This window comes from Molossus molossus, unplaced genomic scaffold (assembly GCF_014108415.1).
Source record: "Molossus molossus isolate mMolMol1 unplaced genomic scaffold, mMolMol1.p scaffold_m16_p_8, whole genome shotgun sequence".
Classification (NCBI taxonomy): Eukaryota; Metazoa; Chordata; class Mammalia; order Chiroptera; family Molossidae; genus Molossus; species Molossus molossus.
The window spans coordinates 1,146,450-1,166,465 of NW_023425402.1; the positions used below are offsets into that span (position 1 = coordinate 1,146,450).

Here is a 20,016-nt window from a genome sequence, read left to right on the forward strand (position 1 = left end):
ACTAGAAGCAGCCAGCCTTGGTTCACAACTTGGCTTTTCCTGGGCACCTCTAAGCCCAGTACAAGAAGCAGCAATTGGCAGATCACTTTGTAGCTTATGCCTGGTGGCCCGGGGTAGAACACAGGCAGTGGCTGACCTTGCCCCAAAGCCAGTACACCCAGTGGACAGCTTCAGACCACATCCAAGCACCAGCACCCAACCACCTCCACAGTGACACACTCAAGGAGTGGACTCAGTGGGTACCAGAGCCCTGCTGAAGTAAGTCTTGCTCTGTGTAGTGGGCCCTGCACAGCTGATCCTCCAAGGTAGTCAGAGGCCAGTGGTCAGTGGGCACAGCCCTCCCATTGATGTGCCAACAGTAATCAAGAATCAATCACAACAGAAGGGTGTACAGTCACACTAGGGGTGCACTTCGAGCTGGGTGATTGGGAAGCTGTGCCACTGGACCCTACAGCACACCTACTACAACAGGCCACCTTAGGAAGCCTAGGAGACATAGCAACTCTACCTAATACATAGAAACAAGCACAGGGAAGCAGCTAAAATGAGGAGACAAAGAAACATGTCCCAAATGAATGAAAAGAACAAAACTCCAGGAAAAGAACTAAACAAAATGGAGATAAGCAATCTAATAGATGCAGAGTTGAAAACACTGGTTATAAGGATGCCCAAGGAGCTTAGTGAGACCTTCAAGGAACTTAAGGAGATCTCCAACAAACTCAGTGAGAACATCAACAACATAAAAAAGAACCAGTCAGAAATGAAGGAGGTACTAACTGAAATAAAGAATAATTTACAGGGAATCAATAGTAGAGTAGGTAAAGCCAAGAAGCAAACCATCAATTTGGAATATAAGGAAGCAAAAAACATGCAATCAGAACTGCAAAAAAAAAAAAAAAGAATCCAAAAAAATGAGGATAGTGTAAGGAGCCTCTAGGACAACTTCAAGCATGCCAGCATTTGCATCATGGGGGTGCCAGAAGGAGAAGAGAGAGAGCAAGAAATTGAAAACCTATTTGAAACAATAATGACAGAAAACTTCCCTAACTTGGTGAAGGAAACAGACATACAAGTCCAGGAAGCACAGAGAGTCCCAAACAAGATGAACCCAAAGATGCCCACACTAAGACATAACATCATCAAAATGCCAAAGGTTAAAGACAAAGAGAGAATCCTTTTTTATTTTTTTAATCCTCACTCGAGGACATTTTGCATTTTCCTCAGATAGAGCAGGAGGGAGACATGAGGGAAGAGAGAGAGAGAAACTTCAATGTGAGAGAGACACATCGACTGGTTGCCACCCACACGACCCCAACGAGGGCTTAGACAAGCTGCAACCGAGGTACATGCCCTTAGCGGGAACCGAACCCGGGTCTCTGGTCCACGGGCCAAAGCTCTAACCGCTGAGCCAAACCAGCCAGGGTTTAATTTTAATTTAAATGGCTACTGTGGCTAGAGGTTACTGTGTTAGACATGGTTTAATGAGACATCCTTGCTTTAAGATTGGGAAGTATATTTTTCAAACTTGGTGCTGGTCTCATGCTTCAGTGGTCAGCTGGTCTCAGGAGGCAAGGGGAAAATGTCCATCCCAGATCTCACTTTCCCTAGGACACTGAGCAGACCAGAGAGCAGGGCCCAGGCTGCAGGGTGTGTCTGGCTGCCAGCGGTGTCCTCCTGGCCGTGCTGGCTGAGGGCGGCCGGCCTTGCCAGTACTCCCAGCTCGCCCCTCCAGGCATAGGTGGCCTCAGCTTCCAGGGTGCAACCTGTGGGGCGTCACCACGAGACGAGCTGCAGTGGTGTGTGGATTGTTTTGACTTAAAGGCAAACAAGACCATGGGGCATAAGAGAAACTCTGTCCTTTTATTAACTACCCAGAAGACTTTGAATTGGGGGTCATGTCCATAATAATAGAGTATCAAAGATAACCTTTTCAGCTGTGTACAGGGCAGGGCAAACTTTTAATTCCTGTACATCTGCTGTTCTTATCATTCTGCCAGAACCTTTTAAAGCCCCCAGCGCCTCACCTGCCCCTATCTCAGAGTGCCATACATAGCTCCCCTGAACTTTCCGCCCTGGACGCTCTCAGGGGCCTGGTCTCTGGCTCTCTCGTGTGCGCAGGTTCCCATAGACATGTCTGCCACGAAACGTGGTCATTTCTCTTGCCGATCGACCTCATGTCTATTTGATTATTAGACCAGCTGAAAGAACTGTGAGGGTAGCGGGAGTTTCTTCCTCCCCACAACCCCCTGACCCCTAAATGTATTCTTTGACAGCAAGAAGCTACCCAAGCCCGGTGAGCCGTCACGCCTCTGAACATAAGAGGGGAGTTTGGCTCTGCAGTCGGAGAGGGAAGTGACCCGCGAGGAAGGATGGCTTGGCAGTCACAGCTACGCGGCAAGAGAAAGAGGAAACCAAGGCTAAAGGTTCTTTCTTTTTTAAAAGCCATGCTCCCTCTCCGTTGGCTGACACTAGGAGGACGAGGGTAGAAGGAGCCCTATAGATCACGTGGACAAGCCTCTTCCTGAGGTCCAGTGAGGGAGAGCCGATCCCAACGGGTCAGACCCGAGGAGCCCTTCAAAGCCGGCCTGGCAGGAGGGAGCGGGGTTGGGAGGCCTGGTACCAGGCAGCCTCTTCTCTGCAGCTCTGAGGGGGTGGTGGGGCAAACCCGTCATCGCCGAGGTCTGTGGCCCTTTTGTGTGACTGCCTGGCAGGGATGGCCTGGGGGCCGGCCTCTGAGCACAGCTGCAGCAGGAGGAGGGAGGCGGGCACTGCCCTCCTGCCTGTTGCCAGGCTTGCTCAGCAGTGGGACCTGCACCCCGCGGGCCTCCTCTCAGCCTGGCCCTGCCCTGAGAGTGGAGATGGCGAGTTTGTCAGGCTCCTGTCTGCCCAGCTGCCTCCCCTGCCTTCTCCTGCTCCTCCAGTTGTCTCTTAGCAATGCAGGTAAGATCGATCTTTATCCCTACCCGGAGACCCCGAGAACAGAAAGGCTACTTTTCCTAGGCTAACCTCCTTTAATTCACCCTCAAATTACTATGGAAATTATCTTTCTGAAACATAGATGTGCTGACATTGTTCCTGCCTCAGAAAACTCCCATCGTTTCCTACATTTCCAGAGTAGAACCCTGACTCCTTTTTTTTAATATGTCTGCACTCCCCCCACCGGGGATCCAGCCTGCAACCTGGGCTTGTGCTCTGACCAGGAGTCGACCTCCTCACCCTGTGACCTCCTGGTGCACAGGATGCCGCTCAACACACTGAGCCCCGCCGGTGGGGTGCAAGCCTTCCCGTGACCTTAGCTCCGGGCTCCCCTTGGGCTCACCTCTCTCTTTAGCTCTGGTCTCTCACCTGCCAGTGGGGGTATAACAAGGCGACCTTGGAGCTGCTGCCGGGGCTCAGTGAGACGAGGCGCAGACCGGAGTGGCGCCTACTCCATAAGAAACTGCACGTTTGCTGGACTGTGAGCCTTGTCACATTTGAGGGCTCTGTCCTGCATGACCAGGCGCCATAAGTTTCTGTAGAGGTGCCCTGTGCTCATGTGCTGGGGAGAAAGAAGAGAAGCAGAAGACAGACTCCCAACTTCAGGGAGCCCCCCAGAGAAGAGGCCCGGTCATTGCTGCCCCCGGGAAACCTTTGCAGGGGAACGAGGAAACCAGCCTCGGAAGGTCCAAGTCCAACCGAGGAGACACAGTCCACGTGGGAAAGACCAGGAGCTGACAGGGCGGGTCCAGGAGCCGCGGGGGTGGGAGGAAGGAAGCGGCCGCCTCGGGGCAAGGTCTCGGTGGAGGAGAGTCTGGGCACAGGGCTGAGAAGTGGCAGAGCGTCAGCAGGAGTGACAGAAGCCCCAGCAGAGAGAGGGACGGCCTGGCCACGTCTCAGCAGGGAGGCCCCCCCGAAGAGCTGAGCCAGGCCGGGGGCGGGGGGGGGGGGGACCCGAAGGCTGGGCAAAACCGAGATGGATACAGTTGACAGAGAGGTGAGCAGCAACTGTCAAGAACATGCTAGAATGTTCTGTCCAGGGCACTCACGATATCTCTACAACCGCAGATCTTTTATTTATATAAATATTCAAAAAGAAAACCTGAGCTCTTCCCTGGTTCTAGAATGCCATTTAAAATGAATGGAGCACCGCCCTAGCCATTTGACTCGGTTCGAGCACCCCTCCTGTGAACCAGTCCTGGGTTCCTTCCAGGCCAAGGGGCCAAGGGGTCACGGGCATGTACCTTGGTTGCAGGTTTGATGGGGTTGTGGGGAAGGCAACCAATCTGTGTGTCTCTCTGTCACCCTCCGTCCCTCCCACTCTATCTAAAAAAAAAAAATTAAGGGAAAAATAACCTTGGGTGAGAATTAAAAAAAAAGAATTGAGTGCCGTCTGCCTTTCCTTCCCTGACAGACTCTTCAAGGGTCCCCTGACACTGTTACTCTGCTTTGGTGTCTTGGACAGGACAGTTCAGAGTAATAGGACCAGGGCATCCCATCTGGGCGCTGGTGGGACACGAAGTGGAACTGCCGTGCCGCTTATCTCCAGGAAGGAATGCCACGGGCATGGAGGTGGGGTGGTACCGGCCCCCCTTCTCTCGGGTGGTCCATCTCTACCGAAACGGCAAGGATCAGGACGGAGAGCAGGCGCCTGAGTACCGGGGCCGGACGGAGCTGCTGAAAGACACCATTGGTGAGGGGAAGGCGACCCTCCGGATCAGGAACGTGAGGTTCTCAGATGAAGGCGGTTTCACCTGCTTCTTCCGAGATCATTCTTACCAAGAGGAGGCAGCAATGGAGCTGAAGGTGGAAGGTGAGTGGTGCCCCACAGTGCTGACGTCACCTGCTGGGTGGCCAGGACCTCGCTCTGAGACGTCAGTCATTCTCTTACTTGAGATGAGCTCCTTCAACCCAGATATCTCTCCCCTGGGAACCAATTCCCTAGAAGTATGTACCTCAGTACAGAAGCATTTACATACTTGCGATGTCTGCTGTCTCATTGTTCAAAATGGAAGAGCACCCAGAATCTAACCAATGCCCACAAGCAGGGAGGAGACTGAATACATGTTGTTATCCACACCGGGAATATTATGTAGCCACTAAAAAGACTGTTTTAGGGCTGTAGCAGATGGCTTGGAGGCATTCCACAAGATATAGTTGAGTACTAAAAGCAAGCTACACAATGTAGGAAACAAAAACTAAACTGTTTGTTTGTGAATATATATATATATATATATATATATATATATATATATATCTCAGAGAAAAATATGAAAAGAGATCCATAAGAAAGTTAATATGGTTCACTCTGGGGGAAGAGAGGAGAGGAGAATGGGGTGTGATCCAATCAAAGAACATAAAAGAAAATATCATAATTATTCATATGATTGTTCATATAAAAGTATATGCAATATGTACATTTGTGGGTACTTATAAAGAAAAATTAAATAAAAAAATTTTAAAGAGACCCAAATAGAAAAAAAAAAAAAAAAAAAAAGACAAATGGAGGCAGCAAAATCCAAAATAATCAATTTCTGATTAGTTTATGCCAGTTTAGTGGGGAATATGAATGACCTAAAAGTTGTTTGTTTTTTTTAATTCTACCTGAGGACATTTTTGCATTTATCTTCAGATAGAGTGGGAGGAAGAGAAGAAGGAAGAGAGAGAGAGAGAGAGAGAGAGAGAGAGAGAGAGAGAGAGAGAGAAACATCAATGTGAGAGAGACATCAAGTGGTTGCCATCTACACGACCCCAACCAGGGCCAGGGACAAACTGCAACCAAGGTACATGCCCTTAGCAGGAACTGAACCGGGGACTCTCTGGTCCGTGGGCCGACGCTCTAACCGCTGAGTGAAACCGGCCAGGGAGACCTGAAAGTTATTCAAAGTATGCAAATGGACTTTTTCCTTCTTGTTGCTTTGGAACAGCTCCTTGTTTATTTGTTATGAACAAGGGGATTATCCCTAAAGAGTCAAATTGACCAAATCCTATTACATTGAATTCCAAAGTTGATGTATTTGTGGTGTTTTATTAGATAAGAAATACTGTTGGAAAACACATTCCTGGTAAACACAGTTGAAGTGAGTATACAGATAAACAAATGTCTGGTGTATTCACAGAGACCACCTACAGATCATACTCACGCTCTTCTCCAGAATTCCGGCTTCAAAGTGTTTGTGATGGGTGACTTTCAATTTATGTATTTTTGTTGTTTTATGGCAGAATGGTTAAGATGTGGACAAGATAAGCCCTGGCCGGTTTGGCTCAGCGGTTAGAGTGTCGGCCTGCGGTCCGGAGAGACCCGGGTTTGGTTCCTGCTAAGGGCATGTACCTCAATTACAGTTTGTCCTCGGCTCTGTTTGGTCATGCGGGTGGCAGCCACTGGATGTGTTCTTTTCACATTGATGTCTCTCTCTCTCTCTCTTCTTCTCTCTCCCTCCCACTCTATCTGAACAAAAATGGAAAAATGTCCTCAGGTGAGGATAAAAAAAAAAAGATGTGGACAAGATGAAATGGATGCTTTGAAATTAATTGCTATTTTTTTTCAAATTATTGCTTTTTAGAGAGAGAGAGAGAAAGGTAGAGAGAGAAACATTCATTGATTCTTGTGTGCTCTGACTGAGGATCAAACCCACAGCCTTAGGGTATCTGGACAATATTCTAATGCACTGAGCAACCAGGCCAGGGTGAAAGTTAACTGGTATTTAATTGAAGGATAAAAATGTTCTGAGGGCCGGAGCCTCAGGCCCCTTCCTTCTCTCCTTCCCCCTCCCACCTGCTGCGAAGCATTAGCCCATCCTTCAGACAATAGGCCACTTCTGTACCTCGAGGCAACTGCTGCAGGCGGGGCCAGGCCACGGCTCTGTGCGCCGAGTGAGGAAGCGCTGTCTCCAGAGAAGGCTGCAGGGCTACGAAGATAGCTTTGTGTGTCACAGAAGGCTCTTCACACAGCAGTGGTTTCTTTGGGGGAGGGATTACATGCAAAGAAGTGTGATAATGAGTTTGCAGATACTTCTCCTTCCTAGTTCAAAAACTGCCCCTAGGACATCCTCTCCCCTTGCACCCACCCCTCTAGTAACCTAGAAACTAAAACTTTGCCTCAGGGAAGAAAGCCTTCCTTTGGATTGATTTTCACCCTCTTCTCTCATCTCACAGTCTGCACCCTGAGAGCCTATAAAATGAGTGTTTTACAGTGAAACAAGGGGACCTTCTAGCCTGGGGAGCCAGGAAGCTGAGGCAAATTCAGGACTGAAATGCAGTAACTGCATTATCACAAGTTTCAGATGTCATTACCTCCCCTCCTTCTCCAAAGACTTTTGTTGTCTCTCGGACTTTTATTTCTTTCTTTTCATTTTATTAATAGTTGTCTCTAATCTTTTCTTTAAACTCTTCATTATGAAACTTTAAAATACATACAGAGGTAGAGAGAATAACAGTAATGAGCTTCCAAGTGCCCATCACTGACTGCAACAGTTGACCAAAAGACAAGCTGTTTCACCTGACCCCACTCAACACCACCCTCCCCAACTGAATTTCTGAGGCAAATCCTAGGCTGTATTATCATTTTATTGCTGAATCCTTAAGGGTGTATCATTCAAATACAAAAACACCTTAGGGGGTGGGAATAGGTAGGAGAGGGGAAAGGGAGACTAAATTGTGCCAGAAGCCCTAGCTGGGTAGCTCAGCTGGTCAGAGCATCGTCCAGATGTGCTACGAGGGTTCCATGCCTGGTCAGGGCACATCCAATGAATGACTAGTGAATGTGTAAATAAGCGGAACAACAAACTGATGTTTCTTTCTCTCTCTCAAATCAATCAATATGTATATTTTTTTATGGTGATGGAAGGAGACTTGACTTTGGGTGGTGAATGCATGGTGCAATATACCGATTATAGAGTTATACACTTGAAACCAGTATAATTTTATTAACCAAGGTCACTCTAATACATTCAATAAAAAGCATAAAATGAGAAAACTAATGCTTTAAACTTTTTCACCACAACATTGTTATATATTTTTTAATTAACAAATATTCCTTAATGTCATCAATATCCACTCTGTGTTCAAATTTTCCTGATTGTTTCATAAATATATTTTTACAATTGATTTGTATGAATTGAATCCAAACAAGATCCACATGTTGGTGTTTGCCCTATAGTATTTCCCATGGTCCAGATTTTGCTGATTTCATTCCCGTGTCGTTTAACAGGGTGCTCCATACCTGTACTTCCTGTTAGCCGACCAATGATACTCAAAATCATTCAGGTTTGATTTATTGTGTCAAGTACATTTTGTGGCTGATGCTACATACTTACTGCTTTATATCAGAAGGTTCATAATATCTTCTGTTCTCTCTTTTTTGTGATTCTAATTCTTGGGGAAGGTACAAAAGGTGATCAAAGAAAGAGCTAAAGTGCATGCTTAATAATGATATTGCTACAGGTGACGAGAAAGAACTTCAAAGTAGACTTTGCTGCATTTTCTTCTACGATTGTATTTATACCTAAGAAACTCTCCTAACCCATTTATTAATTTTTTTAGAATAACTTTTTTATTATTGATTTTATAGAGAGAGTGGAAGGGGGAGAGAGAGAGAAAAAAACATTGATTTGTTGTTCCACTTATTGGTGCATTCATTGGTTGCTTCTTGTATGTGCCCTGACTGGAAATTGAACCCAAAACCTTGGCATATGGGGTCGGAGCTCTAACTAACTGAGTTATTGGGCCAGGACTCTCCTGACCAGTTTAATGTTGCTGTGACTTAATTCCTAACTTTGATGGCAGCTCCCGAAAGCAGAGAACAAGAGGAGACCGCAGCCTGGCACACTGAGACCTCGCAGAGCGGGAGCAGCGCCCGCAGACCCGACTGAGACAGAATGGGAACCTAGAGAGCTGAGGCCCCTCCCCCAGGGCCTGCCCCACTCCACAGACACTCAGTTGCCAAATTCTGTGGCTGCTCCTTTCTCACTCTAGAAACGGGATTCCTGACCCTGTGTGTGCATTGCACCCCTTGGACAGACTGATGGTGATGGACCCCTTCTCAGAAGGGTGTTTTAAATGCACAAAATAAAACACATTTTCACTGAAATAGTTACCAAAATATTAAAATAACAGGATATGGGAGGGCCCTGATAATTAGTGTAATTTCAAAATAATGATGGACATAAGTGATATTTTGAGATTTCTGCAACAACTCCATGTCATATGAAAATATTTGTGTTTTTTATTGATGACAAAGTCACAGGTTCTGCTCAAGTATTGTAGTGTGTTGCTTACAAACATAATAGAAAGAAACACTACATTTCAGTTTAAGTGTTACTGAAAATAAATAGAATTTTTTTCCTGTTCAAGTTCACAGACCCCTGACTTCCTCCACCTCCAACACAGCCGTGGTCCGGCTCCTGTTGTTTTCAGTGACTGTTGCCATGACCTCTTTACTGCCCTCCGCGGAGTCTCCTCTACTGCGGTCATGACCCAGGTCTTGCCCCTGCTCAGCTGGGAGTCTCGGTGCACCGGGCTGGGGGGATCTTCCCAAATCCCAGGAGCCGGTCTTCTTTGTTGCCTGCTTTTTAAAAAAATACTTGTGTGTGGTGCGTGCCCCTAGAGGGAACCAAACCCGGGACTCTCTGGTCCGCAGGCTGACGCTCAACCGCTGAGCCAAACTGTCCAGGGCTAAAGGCACAAACTACCTGGAAAAAAACTACATTCTCTTGGCACCACTTTTGGCACCGTTAAGGGGGCTGATACAGAGAAGGCGAGAGGAGCTTGTTAGGTCAGGGCAGCTATTAATCTCTCTTCCTCATGGTTCCTGCGTCTCCCAAGGCCATCCTTAACCCCTTATCTTTATCGTCTTCTTGGGTTTCTCAAGGCCTCGTGTTTACAGCAAGGGCCTGCTAGGGTGCGCGTGCAGGAACCGAGGGTCGGCGTGGTTACTGCGCCTCCAGGACGGGCCTCGGTGACCTCCCTCCCTCCCCGGCTGGGGCGGCCCGGGCGCGCGGTGCAGCCGGCCTGCCTTCTGCCTTGCAGATCCCTTCTACTGGGTCGGGCCCGGAGCGCTGGTCGCCATCGCCGTGCTGCCCGTGCTCCTCCTGCAGCTGGCCGCCGGCCTGCTCTTCCTCCGCCTGCAGCGCCGACTGAGAGGTACCGCCGGGCGGGCCGCGGGGCCGCGGGGCCGGACGGGCGCACGTCACTCCGCCTGCAGCTTCTGGCGGCAGGGCTCAGGCCCCGGTGCCACCTTCTGGCCCCTGCCCCACGGAGCACTTGCGCGCCCCGGGGAGGAGCTTCAGAGTCCAGGCCACTAGGAGGGGGAATGAAACACCGAGCACGAGTCCCTGCACACAGAGGAGCTCAAAACCCAGCTCCCCCTGCGTCCCCCGGGCTCCGCGCCCGCCGCCCCCACCAAGCGTCCCAGAGCCCCGGCCGGCGCTCCGGCGCCTCTTTCCCCGCCCACTCCCTAGAAGACGAAGCCGCACGGAGGACGGAGCGAGTGGGATGTTAGTGGCATTAAAAATGGGGGCTTTTTTTCTCCCTTTGAACTCATCCCACATCAAAGAGGCCTTCAGTCCACGTGCTGAGCAGAAAGAACCTGGTCAGTCAGGCAGGGGGCTTGCGTGCCCCCGGGCTCCCAGCCCCCGCTGCCCTGTCAAGCAGAGCCAACACCCTCCCTCCTAAGTCCGCAAGAAAGGATTAACGGGACAGTGTTATGTAAAGTGCCTGGCACAAAGTAGCTGCTCAACCAATTGCTCAGTTCCTCCCCCTTCCTGTTCGGATGGGAAGTGGTTTTGCATTTACAAAGTGGCAGCCCAGCAGGGTGGAGGGGCAATGAGAACTAAAAGACAAGAAAATGGGCAAGAGTAGCGGGACGGTAATAAAACTTGTTGGTTTGGGGCTTTGCTGTCCACCCGAGGCCCCTCGCATTCTTTATCCCAATATTTAACCCAGACAATAGCAGGCCAGGAGCCCAAGCGCAGGCTCCCGCCCCGTCTCTCCCAGTCTAAAGGGCGCCCCCCTGACAGCCGCACAAAGGCCTGGGCGACGGTGTGGCAGGGCCTGCGGGTACCAGAGCTGAAACTAAAAATGTTGCCTTTTTCTATTTTAGGAAAACTTCGAGCAGAGATAGGTGAGTCCGGACCCCTTCTCTCCTCCATCCCTCCCTTCTGGTTTTTGGCATAACCAAAATGGTCATTTTCTCAGACCATTTTTGCCTCTGTCCCAACACCCCGAGTTCCCTTCAGGTAGAAAACTCCCCAAACAGCCGAGAATGGTAGGGAATTTCATTCCTCTTCTCAGCTGTGAGCCAGGATGGACGCCAAGTCCTGCAGTGTCCCTCTGTCCATCTGACTGTTCTGTGTCACCGTCCGCTAGAAATGACTTTAAGTGGTTAAAACACAAAGGCTCAGAGGAGAAAGTATCACCAACGAGCGCCGTCTAAGCCCCTCTCCATTCGTTCTTTTCAGAGAACCTTCACAGGACTTTTGGTAAGTGCTGGGGTACCAGGCCCTCGCATCAGCTGTTCCACTGGGTTCCAGTCACCTGGGGAAACAAGAACCCCTGGCTCCTGGCTGGTCTCCCTCTTTGTCTTTCTTTGAATAAGTCACCTGCATCTAGGAGGGTAAGACGACAGCAAACGCACACACGTCCAGCCACCGGCGCACTGCCAGGTCACCGTGAACTCGGCTGCAGGGGCTCACCGCGCGCAGTTTCTCTTCTCAGGAAATACCAGGGGAGGGAAACAGAACCTTTGCACAAACACTTGCTGCCTAGTTGGGGACACAAGTTAATGGGAGAACAAAGCACACGTACATCACAACTGAACTCATGAGCACAGGAGTCACTACACGACTAACCAGGGGAGCTTCCTGGAGGAAGAGGGGACACCAAGCTCCACTAGAATGTTGTTCAGGTCTAATCACTTGTCCTTTCAAAATACTGATAAACATAAGCCAATGCTTCGAGATTTCTGCAACATGTCAAGAAACCCCATACACATGCAGAGGTGGGCGGGGCACGGGGTAGAGCACTGCTCATCGTGTCTGTTCTCCGTGGACAATTCAGATCCCCACTTTCTGAGGGTGCCCTGCTGGAAGATAACCCTGTTTGCGATCGTGCCAGTCCTCGGACCCCTGGTTGCCTTGATCATCTGCTACAACTGGCTACATCGGAGACTAGCAGGTACAGTGGTCAGGCGGCAAACAGGACCACGGGCAGCAGGGGGTCCAGTCAGTCCTAAGTGGGAAACAGAAAGATGAACCAAGGCTCCAGACGCCGGGATTTCCTTCCTCTGTCCCCAGGGCCGACCACAGGCTCCTCCGAGAATCCATGGGGTCCCTTAGTGAAAAGGGAAGGGTGGGTCCCTGCAGATCTGCCGAGAGGATGTGGGGAGGGAGCTGGTCATCTCCCACCAGTCACCTATTTCTCTTTGTTTTCAGGGCAGTTTCTTGAAGAACTAAGTAAGTTCTCTCCTCCTTATAAACTAAAAATAAAACCAGAACAGTAGTGAGAAAAAGGAGTCACTAAGGGACGGAGATCCCAGAGGGAGGGGCTGGGCTGCATCCGTGGTGGTGGTGGGGGGCTTCTGTGAGGTAGGAGCCCTCTTGCCAGCCTTATAGGTTACAGGGAAGGAACCTGGGGGCACTGCCACCTGCTGCCTGATTGGCTCTTTTAGTACCCCCGGGGCAGAAACCCCACTCCTTTCCCATTCCCTAGGGAAGCTGCCCTGTGCCTCCACCCAAGATCCTCCATGTAGACAGGCGGACAGGGTGACCCCAGAGGGCTTTTCCTGTCCCTGGTTTAATGGCTCCATGACGGAAACTGCTGACAAACGTTTCAAGCTATTCTCTCCTCCTAGGGAACCCCTTCTGAGCGAGGCTGCACCCTGGCGGAGCGGGGAGAGCCTGGAGTCCTGTCCTTGCGGACGCTGTGCCCGTCAGGTCGCAGGCTCACTGGCCTCTGCTGCGGGACCTTCTAATTTGCCTTCCAGCAATGCTCTAAACTCCAAATGGGAACATTGCTTCTTTTAAAAGAACAAAAAACATTTTTAGAGGAAGGGAGAAACATCGATTGGTTTTTCTTATCTGCGTATCTATTGGTTTCTCTTCTGTCGTCTACCTTTTCCCAGTCGCTGTCTTTTCCCATGTTTGCTCCCTACACCCTTTCAACGTCTGTCGTCCACTGGAGGTCAGGCAGGTGCTCTTCCTCAGAGGACAGCTGTGCTGGAGGCTTGCGCGGGGGTCTCTGTCCGTGCAAACCGCAGCGTGGCAGCTCTGCACATGGGAGTTCCGCCCAAGTCCTCGGTCACCATGGGCTAAAGGGAAGGAACATGAGTCCAAAACATCACAGAGCAGAGTGAGCTGCAGAATGAGGACGTGGGGAGAGACCCTCGGATTCTGGCCTGAGCTCCACCTTGCCCAGCAGCCTGCCAAGGAGACGGAGACAAAGGATGCAGAGTGGCCCCTCGCGTGCTTCAGGAGGCCGCCCGTTCACTTCCCGGACATGTCCAGATGGTCCCTCAGAGTTGCCCCCCCCATCTCCATGCCCATTGGAGCACTGCTGCTTCCTGCAGCGCTTCCTGCTTGATGGTGGGTAAGACAGAGACAAGCCAGGTGCTAACTGATAATGCAAGTTTCTGTGTGCCCCTTCTTGTCCCTTTTCCTTTCTGGACTCCTTCACTGTCCCTCACCTCGCCTCCTCTACCCCAGCCTCCTCACCCTGGAGGTCAGTCCTCAGGAACACCCAACACAAAGAAAGGCCTTAGTCACAACGGCCATTTATTTATGTTCCAAGACCCTCACCGCCTCATCTGCTTCTCCTCTGCATCCCTTCGCCCTGCCCCCCTCCCCCGCCCTGGGTGTGTGGCTCCTCGGAGACCCACTCCCTTCCCTGCTGTAGGGGAGGCACTGGGAGAGGCCAAGCCACTGGCCCAGGATAGTCCAGCATTTGTGGGGACTGCCCAGGCACAGCCCCTTGCCTCTGTAGCTCCCCCAGTGACCCACGAGGTCCTCCCTCTCCCTAAAGCAGACGTCGCAGACAGGGCAGCGGTAGACCTTGTGCTTCCAGTGCGTCCGCTGGTGCCCGAGCAGCCCCGGGAGCGAGGCGAAGGCCTTGCCGCAGCAGCAGCAGCAGTTCGACTGCTCTGCGAGGTGGGCCTCCTGGTGCCTGGAGAGATGGGCCTTCTTACCAAAAGTCAAGGGGCAGGAAGGGCAAGAGAAGACCTTGAATCTTGGAAGCTTAGGTAAGTGAGACTTGGCCCTGCTACTCAAGCAGCGGGCTCTAGGGCTGGCTGCCTGTGTGCTGGGCCCGGGCCCTGGGGTCGTGGTGGCCGGGGTGTGAGCTCTCCCCGTGACCGCCTGGCTCCCAGCTGCAGCTCCCCGCTTCCTGTCTATAGATGGCTCGGTGTGAGCTACAGAACCCTTGGTTCTAAATATGGGTTCTTGGGTCCTGGCCACTGGCGTGTGGTTCCCAGCTGCAAGCCCCTGGCCCCTGACCATGGGTTCCGGGAGCCCAGCCACTGGCGCCTGGTTTGGGTGTATCTTCTGGTGGCGTTTGAGTTCAGACTGGTCCCGGAAGCCCTTCCCGCAGAAGGGGCATGAGTGGGGCCGGTAACCCAGATGGACACGGCGGTGACGGCTCAGGCCAGACGCATCACAGTAGGTCTTGTCACAAAGTGAGCAACAGAAGGGCCTCTCCCCGAGATGTACGCGTCTGTGGTAGCTGAGCGCCTTGGGGTTCCGGAATGACTTCCCACACTTGCTGCAGTTGTTCGTCCCCTTGAGATTGTGGACAAACTGGTGATAGCGAAGGTTGGAGCGCTTGCTGAAGCACCTGCCACAGACGTGGCAGGGAAAGGGAGGCCCCGCCCAGGACGCTGGGAACCCGGGGGTCCTGCCCTCAGACCCTCTGCATCCGGCTTCATCTCTCAAGCTCGGACTGTGCTCTCGAAGTCCCTCCTTGCCTCCTGTAGGGAACGAGGAAGAACAGCACACTGGGGTCACCCTGAGCCCCAGGTGCCTGCAGCACGAGCTCCTTCCCTTCCCGCCCAGCTCGCTCAGCCTCGCCTCGGACCTCATGGGGCTAGACTTCAGGGTGCTTTATTGTTCTTTTCAAATTAAAAGCAAATAAAAATTTAACTGGACTCTTTCAACAACACCAGATTAAAATGTTAACTTATAACAGTTTTGAAATCCACGTCCTCTCATTTTCACATCATGGAAACTGGGACAGAGTGAGAGGGGGCGGGGCTGGAAATCAGAGGGAGTGAGCAGGTGGGAACCCGGGCCCCCACCTGCAGTTCCTCTCCAGTCCTCCAGAGTCGAGAAGTCTCCCTTCCCCAGCTCGGCACCAAGCTCACCCCCTTCATTTCTACCGGAAAGGACTTTCATCAAGGGGGTATCACTGCCATGCAGCCTCCCAGCCCTAGGAACGGGAGACAGTCACACATCCCGAGTGGCTTAGACTTTCATCACCTTGAAGCTGAGGGACTCTGAGCAGATCTCGTACCTGAAGGGAGGCCTTCTCCATTTGGGGGACAGAGGTCTGCTCTCCACTGTTTCTCTTCTTGTTCAAGCTTGGTGATCAGATCTGGATTAGACAGAAAGATTCTGGCTGGAAAGTGGGAAGGAGAGAAGGAACTGAGATCTCAGGCTTGGCTCCTTCACAAGTTTAAGAACCAGAATCTGGGACAACAGATGCAGGGGGAGACACTCACAAGGCCAGCCCCTGGCTGAGCACCCAGTCACAGCAGAAGGACTCAGTAAGGACTGGTTGGATGAACAAGTCAATGTGCACACTTTGGGAACACTGCCATTTGTCATTAGTGTTATCTTTGCCTTCTTGCAGGCTTCCTTTTTTTTTTTTATCCTCACCCGAGGACATTTTTCCATTTTTTGTACAGATAGAGTGGGAGGGAGAGAGAGGAAGAGAGAGAGAGGGGAAACATCGATGTGAAAGGGACACATCAAGTGGCTGCCACCCGCACGACCAACCAGGGCCGGGGAAAAACTGCAACCGAGGTACATGCCCTTAGCGGGAACCGAACCCGGGTCTCTCCGGACCGCAGGCGGACACTCTAACTGCCGAGCCAAACCGGCCAGGGCACAGGCTTCCTTTTTTTTTTTTAATCCTCACCCGAGGATATTTTTCCATTGATTTTCAGATAGAGTGAGAGAGAGGAAGAGAGAGACACACCTATTGGTTGCCTCCTGCACAACCCCGACCAGGGCTAGGGACCAAACCGGGACCAAACCTCAACCAAGGTACATGCCCTTGACCGGAATCGAACCCGAGATCCTTCAGTCTGCAGGCCGAAGTGCTAACCGCTGAGCCAAACCAGCCAGGGCAGGCTTCCATTTCTTTTCCCTTGACCCTGAGTTTAGTGACCCAGATCTTTCACATCTGAGAACCAAGGGTCACTAAAGCAACTCCTGAGCTGACCGACCTGCCCAGGGAAACCAAATGTCACAGGGTCTTGGGACGGGGGCTAGCTGAGGGAAGCCCAGCTTCTTACCCACAGACACCAGGTTTCTGAAGGTCTCCGACATAACATCCTGGTAGAGGACCCTCTGATGGGCATCTAAACAGTCCCACTCTTCCTGGGTGAAATTCACTGCCACATCCTCGAAGGTGACTGGCTTCTGGAAGAGCAGGAGAGGTTCAGGGAGTCTGTACACACAGACAGACATCTGGTCTCAAGGTTCAGAAACTAAGAGAAAAATAAAACCGTGGAAGTAGGGGGAAAACAGGCACATAGCCAGCAACTGTGATGTATAGAAAAGGAAGGAAGGATGGAGAGGAGGGAAGAAAACTATAGGAGAAAAGGAAAGGGTTTATACTAAAAGTAAATAGGAAGGGAAGCAAAGGAAAAATGGCTGCCACTCTGACCAATTTCAGGAAGTGCTCCCTGAAGGGTGCCCGCTGATGTGGGACTGAGAGGCCTCGCGGGCCCTGTCCGGCTGTTGCTCAGCTTGAAACAGCCTGAGATTCCATTCGACCTGGAGACGGGGCAATGGGGGGACGAGCTGCTGGAGTCCAGGACCTGGCCCTGTCTACAGGGCGGTCTGCTCACCTGCGCCCAGGCCTTCCACGGGCACTCTATCTTCACAGCTGCCTGCAGGGCCTCCTGGTCGTCGGCTCCGGTGCTGGTGCTGGTGCCGGTGCCGGGCAGCAGGGTCTGCACTTCCATGGTATCTCTTTCTCGCTTTATCTGCTCCCGGACTTGCCCCTGGGCTTTCTGCTGTCCTGAAGCAGCAGACAGCCAATGGAGAGCTTCACAAAGGCCCCGGGGTTTGGTGTGGCTTTCTATGACCACGTGCTCCCAGGGGCTGCCTTCCTTTGGGTGCCCCCAAGCCTAGGCTACAGAGTGCAGGGACCTGGTCACCCCTGGCTCCGTTGCCACCGTCCAGTAATGCCAGGATGGGACTAGGAAGGCGTTGGCCTGTGTTTCTCCCCACTTCTAACCACTGGCTGGGCTCCTGCCCACCTCTGGGAGCCTAAGGGCAGAGAAAAAACCAACACGTCAGCAAGACCGACACAGCACGTGAGCAAGACAGACACAGAGCACGTGAGCAAGGGGGTGGGGAGGAACGCCAGCTTCCTCACTAGGTCAAAAGCTATCAGCTCCTGCTCTGTGCCAGGGACCCTCTCAGCGCTAACCGAAAGGGCAGAGATGCTAAGTTCATCGAGGACACTCGGGGCCACAGCAGAACCGAGGACGTGATGCTGCTGTCCCAAAGCACGGCCCAGGGCAGCAGGTGCCGCGGGGACAAGCCCTGGGCCAGCACTTCTCTTCATCCTGATCTGGCTTCATTGGAAATGAAATAAGATCCCATTTAGGAGCAAAAATTATGACTCTGGATTTTTAATACATACAGATCTTTGTAAAGAATAACAGCAATGCCCGGCCAGAGTGGCTCAGTCGGATCGACTCCGGGTCAGGGCATATACCCGGGTTTCACCTGCGATCCCCAGGCCGGGCACACAGGGAAAGCAGCCGGCCCATGTCTCTGTCTCCTTCCTCTCTAAGCATGTTTTCCCGTGAGGACTTAAAAAGAACAATAGTGGTAACAGCCCAACATTGAGCACTTACTCCGGGCTCAGGCTGAGCCCAGCACAGGTTGCCTGCCGATACTCCTGCTGACACCAATCCGGCCCCACGCCCTCTGCCTGCTGACAGCACTCACTCCACTTCTCCCTCCTGAGATTGCATGAAAAGAATAAAGACGTAAACATCCGTTGACGTTTTTCTTGCACTCTTTTGGACAGGGGGTGGAATTGAAAATACCAGCAAGGGAAAGGGCACTTGACAGTGGAGTTAACTGGACATTAAGAAGAAAGTTGATAGGAAAGGTGCATTTCTGGGATCTGAACTTGAGTCCCTCTGTCCCTTCCTTTCCTTCAAGACTATCCACAATCATTCTGTGAGGTGTGCACGTCTGGATTGTTCTCCTACTCCAGCGATTTTCACCCGGTTTGCAAGAACTTTTAAGACATGCAGTATCTGACTATTTAGTCAGGGGCACTGACCACTTTTCCCTTAAATTGTCCAATTAAAAAAACTGACAACAGCCAACACAACACTGGCCAACACAACACTATACCTATTTTTGGTCTGAAAGGCAAAACACATGTTTTGGTGTGACCCGGAATTTCAGTAATTAGTTCGTGCTGCCATGAGATGAAGAGTCGCCGTCCTGCTCTCCCAAGGAACACAGTCATGTAGCATTTCCGAACAGTGTGGGGCCTGTGCGCAAGGCCCTGGCTGCCCCCAGCGCACCTCTGCCTCGCACCCGGTCGCCAGAGCGCGCGGACCGGCCAGTGCAGGCAGAGGGGCCAACTCCGGAGCCTGTGGCGGCCTGTCCTGCCCTTCCAGAATGGCAGTCCCCGCGGGAGTGTGTCACCATTTTCCAGTCCTGAGTCCCCCCAGTCTCTCTCTAACCCCAAATCGGTCAACGGTTCCTCATGGCACGTGGGATCGGCCCTCCTGCGTCCACCCAGGGCTCCAACCCGAGTTCCTGTCGTTCAGCGGAACTCAGCCCTCGGGCCTCTTCTCAATCCAGCCCCTCTCAGCCCTGCCGCCCAGTTCCTGGCCCCCGCGGGGTGCCAGCCCGCCCAGCCCTTGCGCCCCCAGTTTCCTGCGCGCCCGGCCCGGCTCCCTGCGCGTCGGGCCCGCGCTCCCTCAGCCGCCGGCTCCCCGCACCCCGCCCGGACCTCCCGCGGCAGGTCGTCTGAACACCCACAGGGTGGGACTTCTGCGCTCAAGTCGACCGTCTGCCCCGAAACTTTCCTTCTGGGACCCCGACTTTCCGAACGCGTGCCAGGACCGGTCCTCGACGCCTGGTCGCACCGCGGCCGCGTGCAGGGCCACACCGCGCGGAAGCTGCTTCTAGACCAGAGGCGCACCGCTCCCCTCGCCGGCCGAGCTCAGGGGAGCAGGCGTGCGGGACAGACACCCCTACATTGGCCTAGACCACGGCGAGCCCAACGCCCCTCTGCCTACTCACCCGCCGAAAAGAACCCACCCGGGGCCAGAGGAGAGCAGACCCGCCAGCGCGCTCCGTCCCGGGCGGCCGGCGAGCGTCCGCGCGGCGCCGAGACCCAGCGGAGGCTGCGGGCCCGCAGGCGTGTTCGCAGGTCCAGGAGTCCTGAACGCAGACTGCCCCGCCCCTAGCCCACCCCTCCTACCAGTCGTAACCGCGGGTGCCACCTAGCGCTAGGATCTTTCCTTATTCCCAACCTTACTTGGAAAAAGGATTAAATTTTACATTAAAACCTCTGCTTTAAGCAACCATCAACCACCATCACCTAGAGCCCACAGGACAAAAATGAGACTCTCACAGGCCCCCAGAAGAGACGTGGAGGCACAGACCATCTTAGAAAAGCAAGGGCCACGGGCAGCATACACAATGGTGACTTACAAGACTGTTCTGGTAGCCCTGGTCGGTTATGCTCAGTGGTTAGAGTGTTGACCTGAGGTCCAGAGAGACCCGGGTTCGGTTCCCGCTAAGGGCACGAACCTCGGTTGCAGTTTGTCCCCGGCCCTGGTTGGGT

General features: G+C 52.4%; 2 protein-coding genes across 3 annotated transcripts; one reads left to right on the forward strand and one right to left on the reverse strand.

Moving 5' to 3' along the window:
- The first annotated feature begins 2,858 nt into the window (after positions 1-2,858).
- MOG (myelin oligodendrocyte glycoprotein) lies at positions 2,859-13,053 on the forward strand. Of its 2 annotated transcripts, XM_036247911.1 has the most exons (8): positions 2,859-2,940; positions 4,442-4,789; positions 10,003-10,116; positions 11,075-11,095; positions 11,433-11,453; positions 12,031-12,147; positions 12,405-12,425; positions 12,824-13,053. In XM_036247911.1, the coding sequence occupies exons 1-8, from the start codon at positions 2,859-2,861 to the stop codon at positions 12,835-12,837; spliced, it is 738 nt and encodes a 245-aa protein (XP_036103804.1). In that variant the 3' UTR covers positions 12,838-13,053. The 2 variants fall into 2 exon arrangements, with proteins under 2 accessions (XP_036103804.1, XP_036103803.1); XM_036247910.1 differs by lacking the exon at positions 12,824-13,053 and having other exon boundaries at positions 12,405-12,472.
- An 80-nt stretch (positions 13,054-13,133) lies between these two features.
- Positions 13,134-17,152, reverse strand: ZFP57 (ZFP57 zinc finger protein). Its single transcript, XM_036248615.1, is given in 5 exon segments — positions 13,134-13,877; positions 13,879-14,929; positions 15,472-15,576; positions 16,478-16,604; positions 17,036-17,152. Coding segments are annotated over 5 exon segments (1,515 nt in total). The 3' UTR covers positions 13,134-13,762.
- Between the last annotated feature and the right edge of the window lie 2,864 nt (positions 17,153-20,016).

Coding starts and splice junctions, on each gene's coding strand:
- MOG (XM_036247910.1), top strand. CDS start 2,859: ATGGCGAGTTTGTCAGGCTCCTGTCTGCCCAGCTGCCTCCCCTGCCTT. Junction 2,941..4,441: donor GTTGTCTCTTAGCAATGCAG/GTAAGATCGATC, acceptor TGTCTTGGACAG/GACAGTTCAGAGTAATAGGA. Junction 12,148..12,404: donor GCTACATCGGAGACTAGCAG/GTACAGTGGTCA, acceptor CTTTGTTTTCAG/GGCAGTTTCTTGAAGAACTA.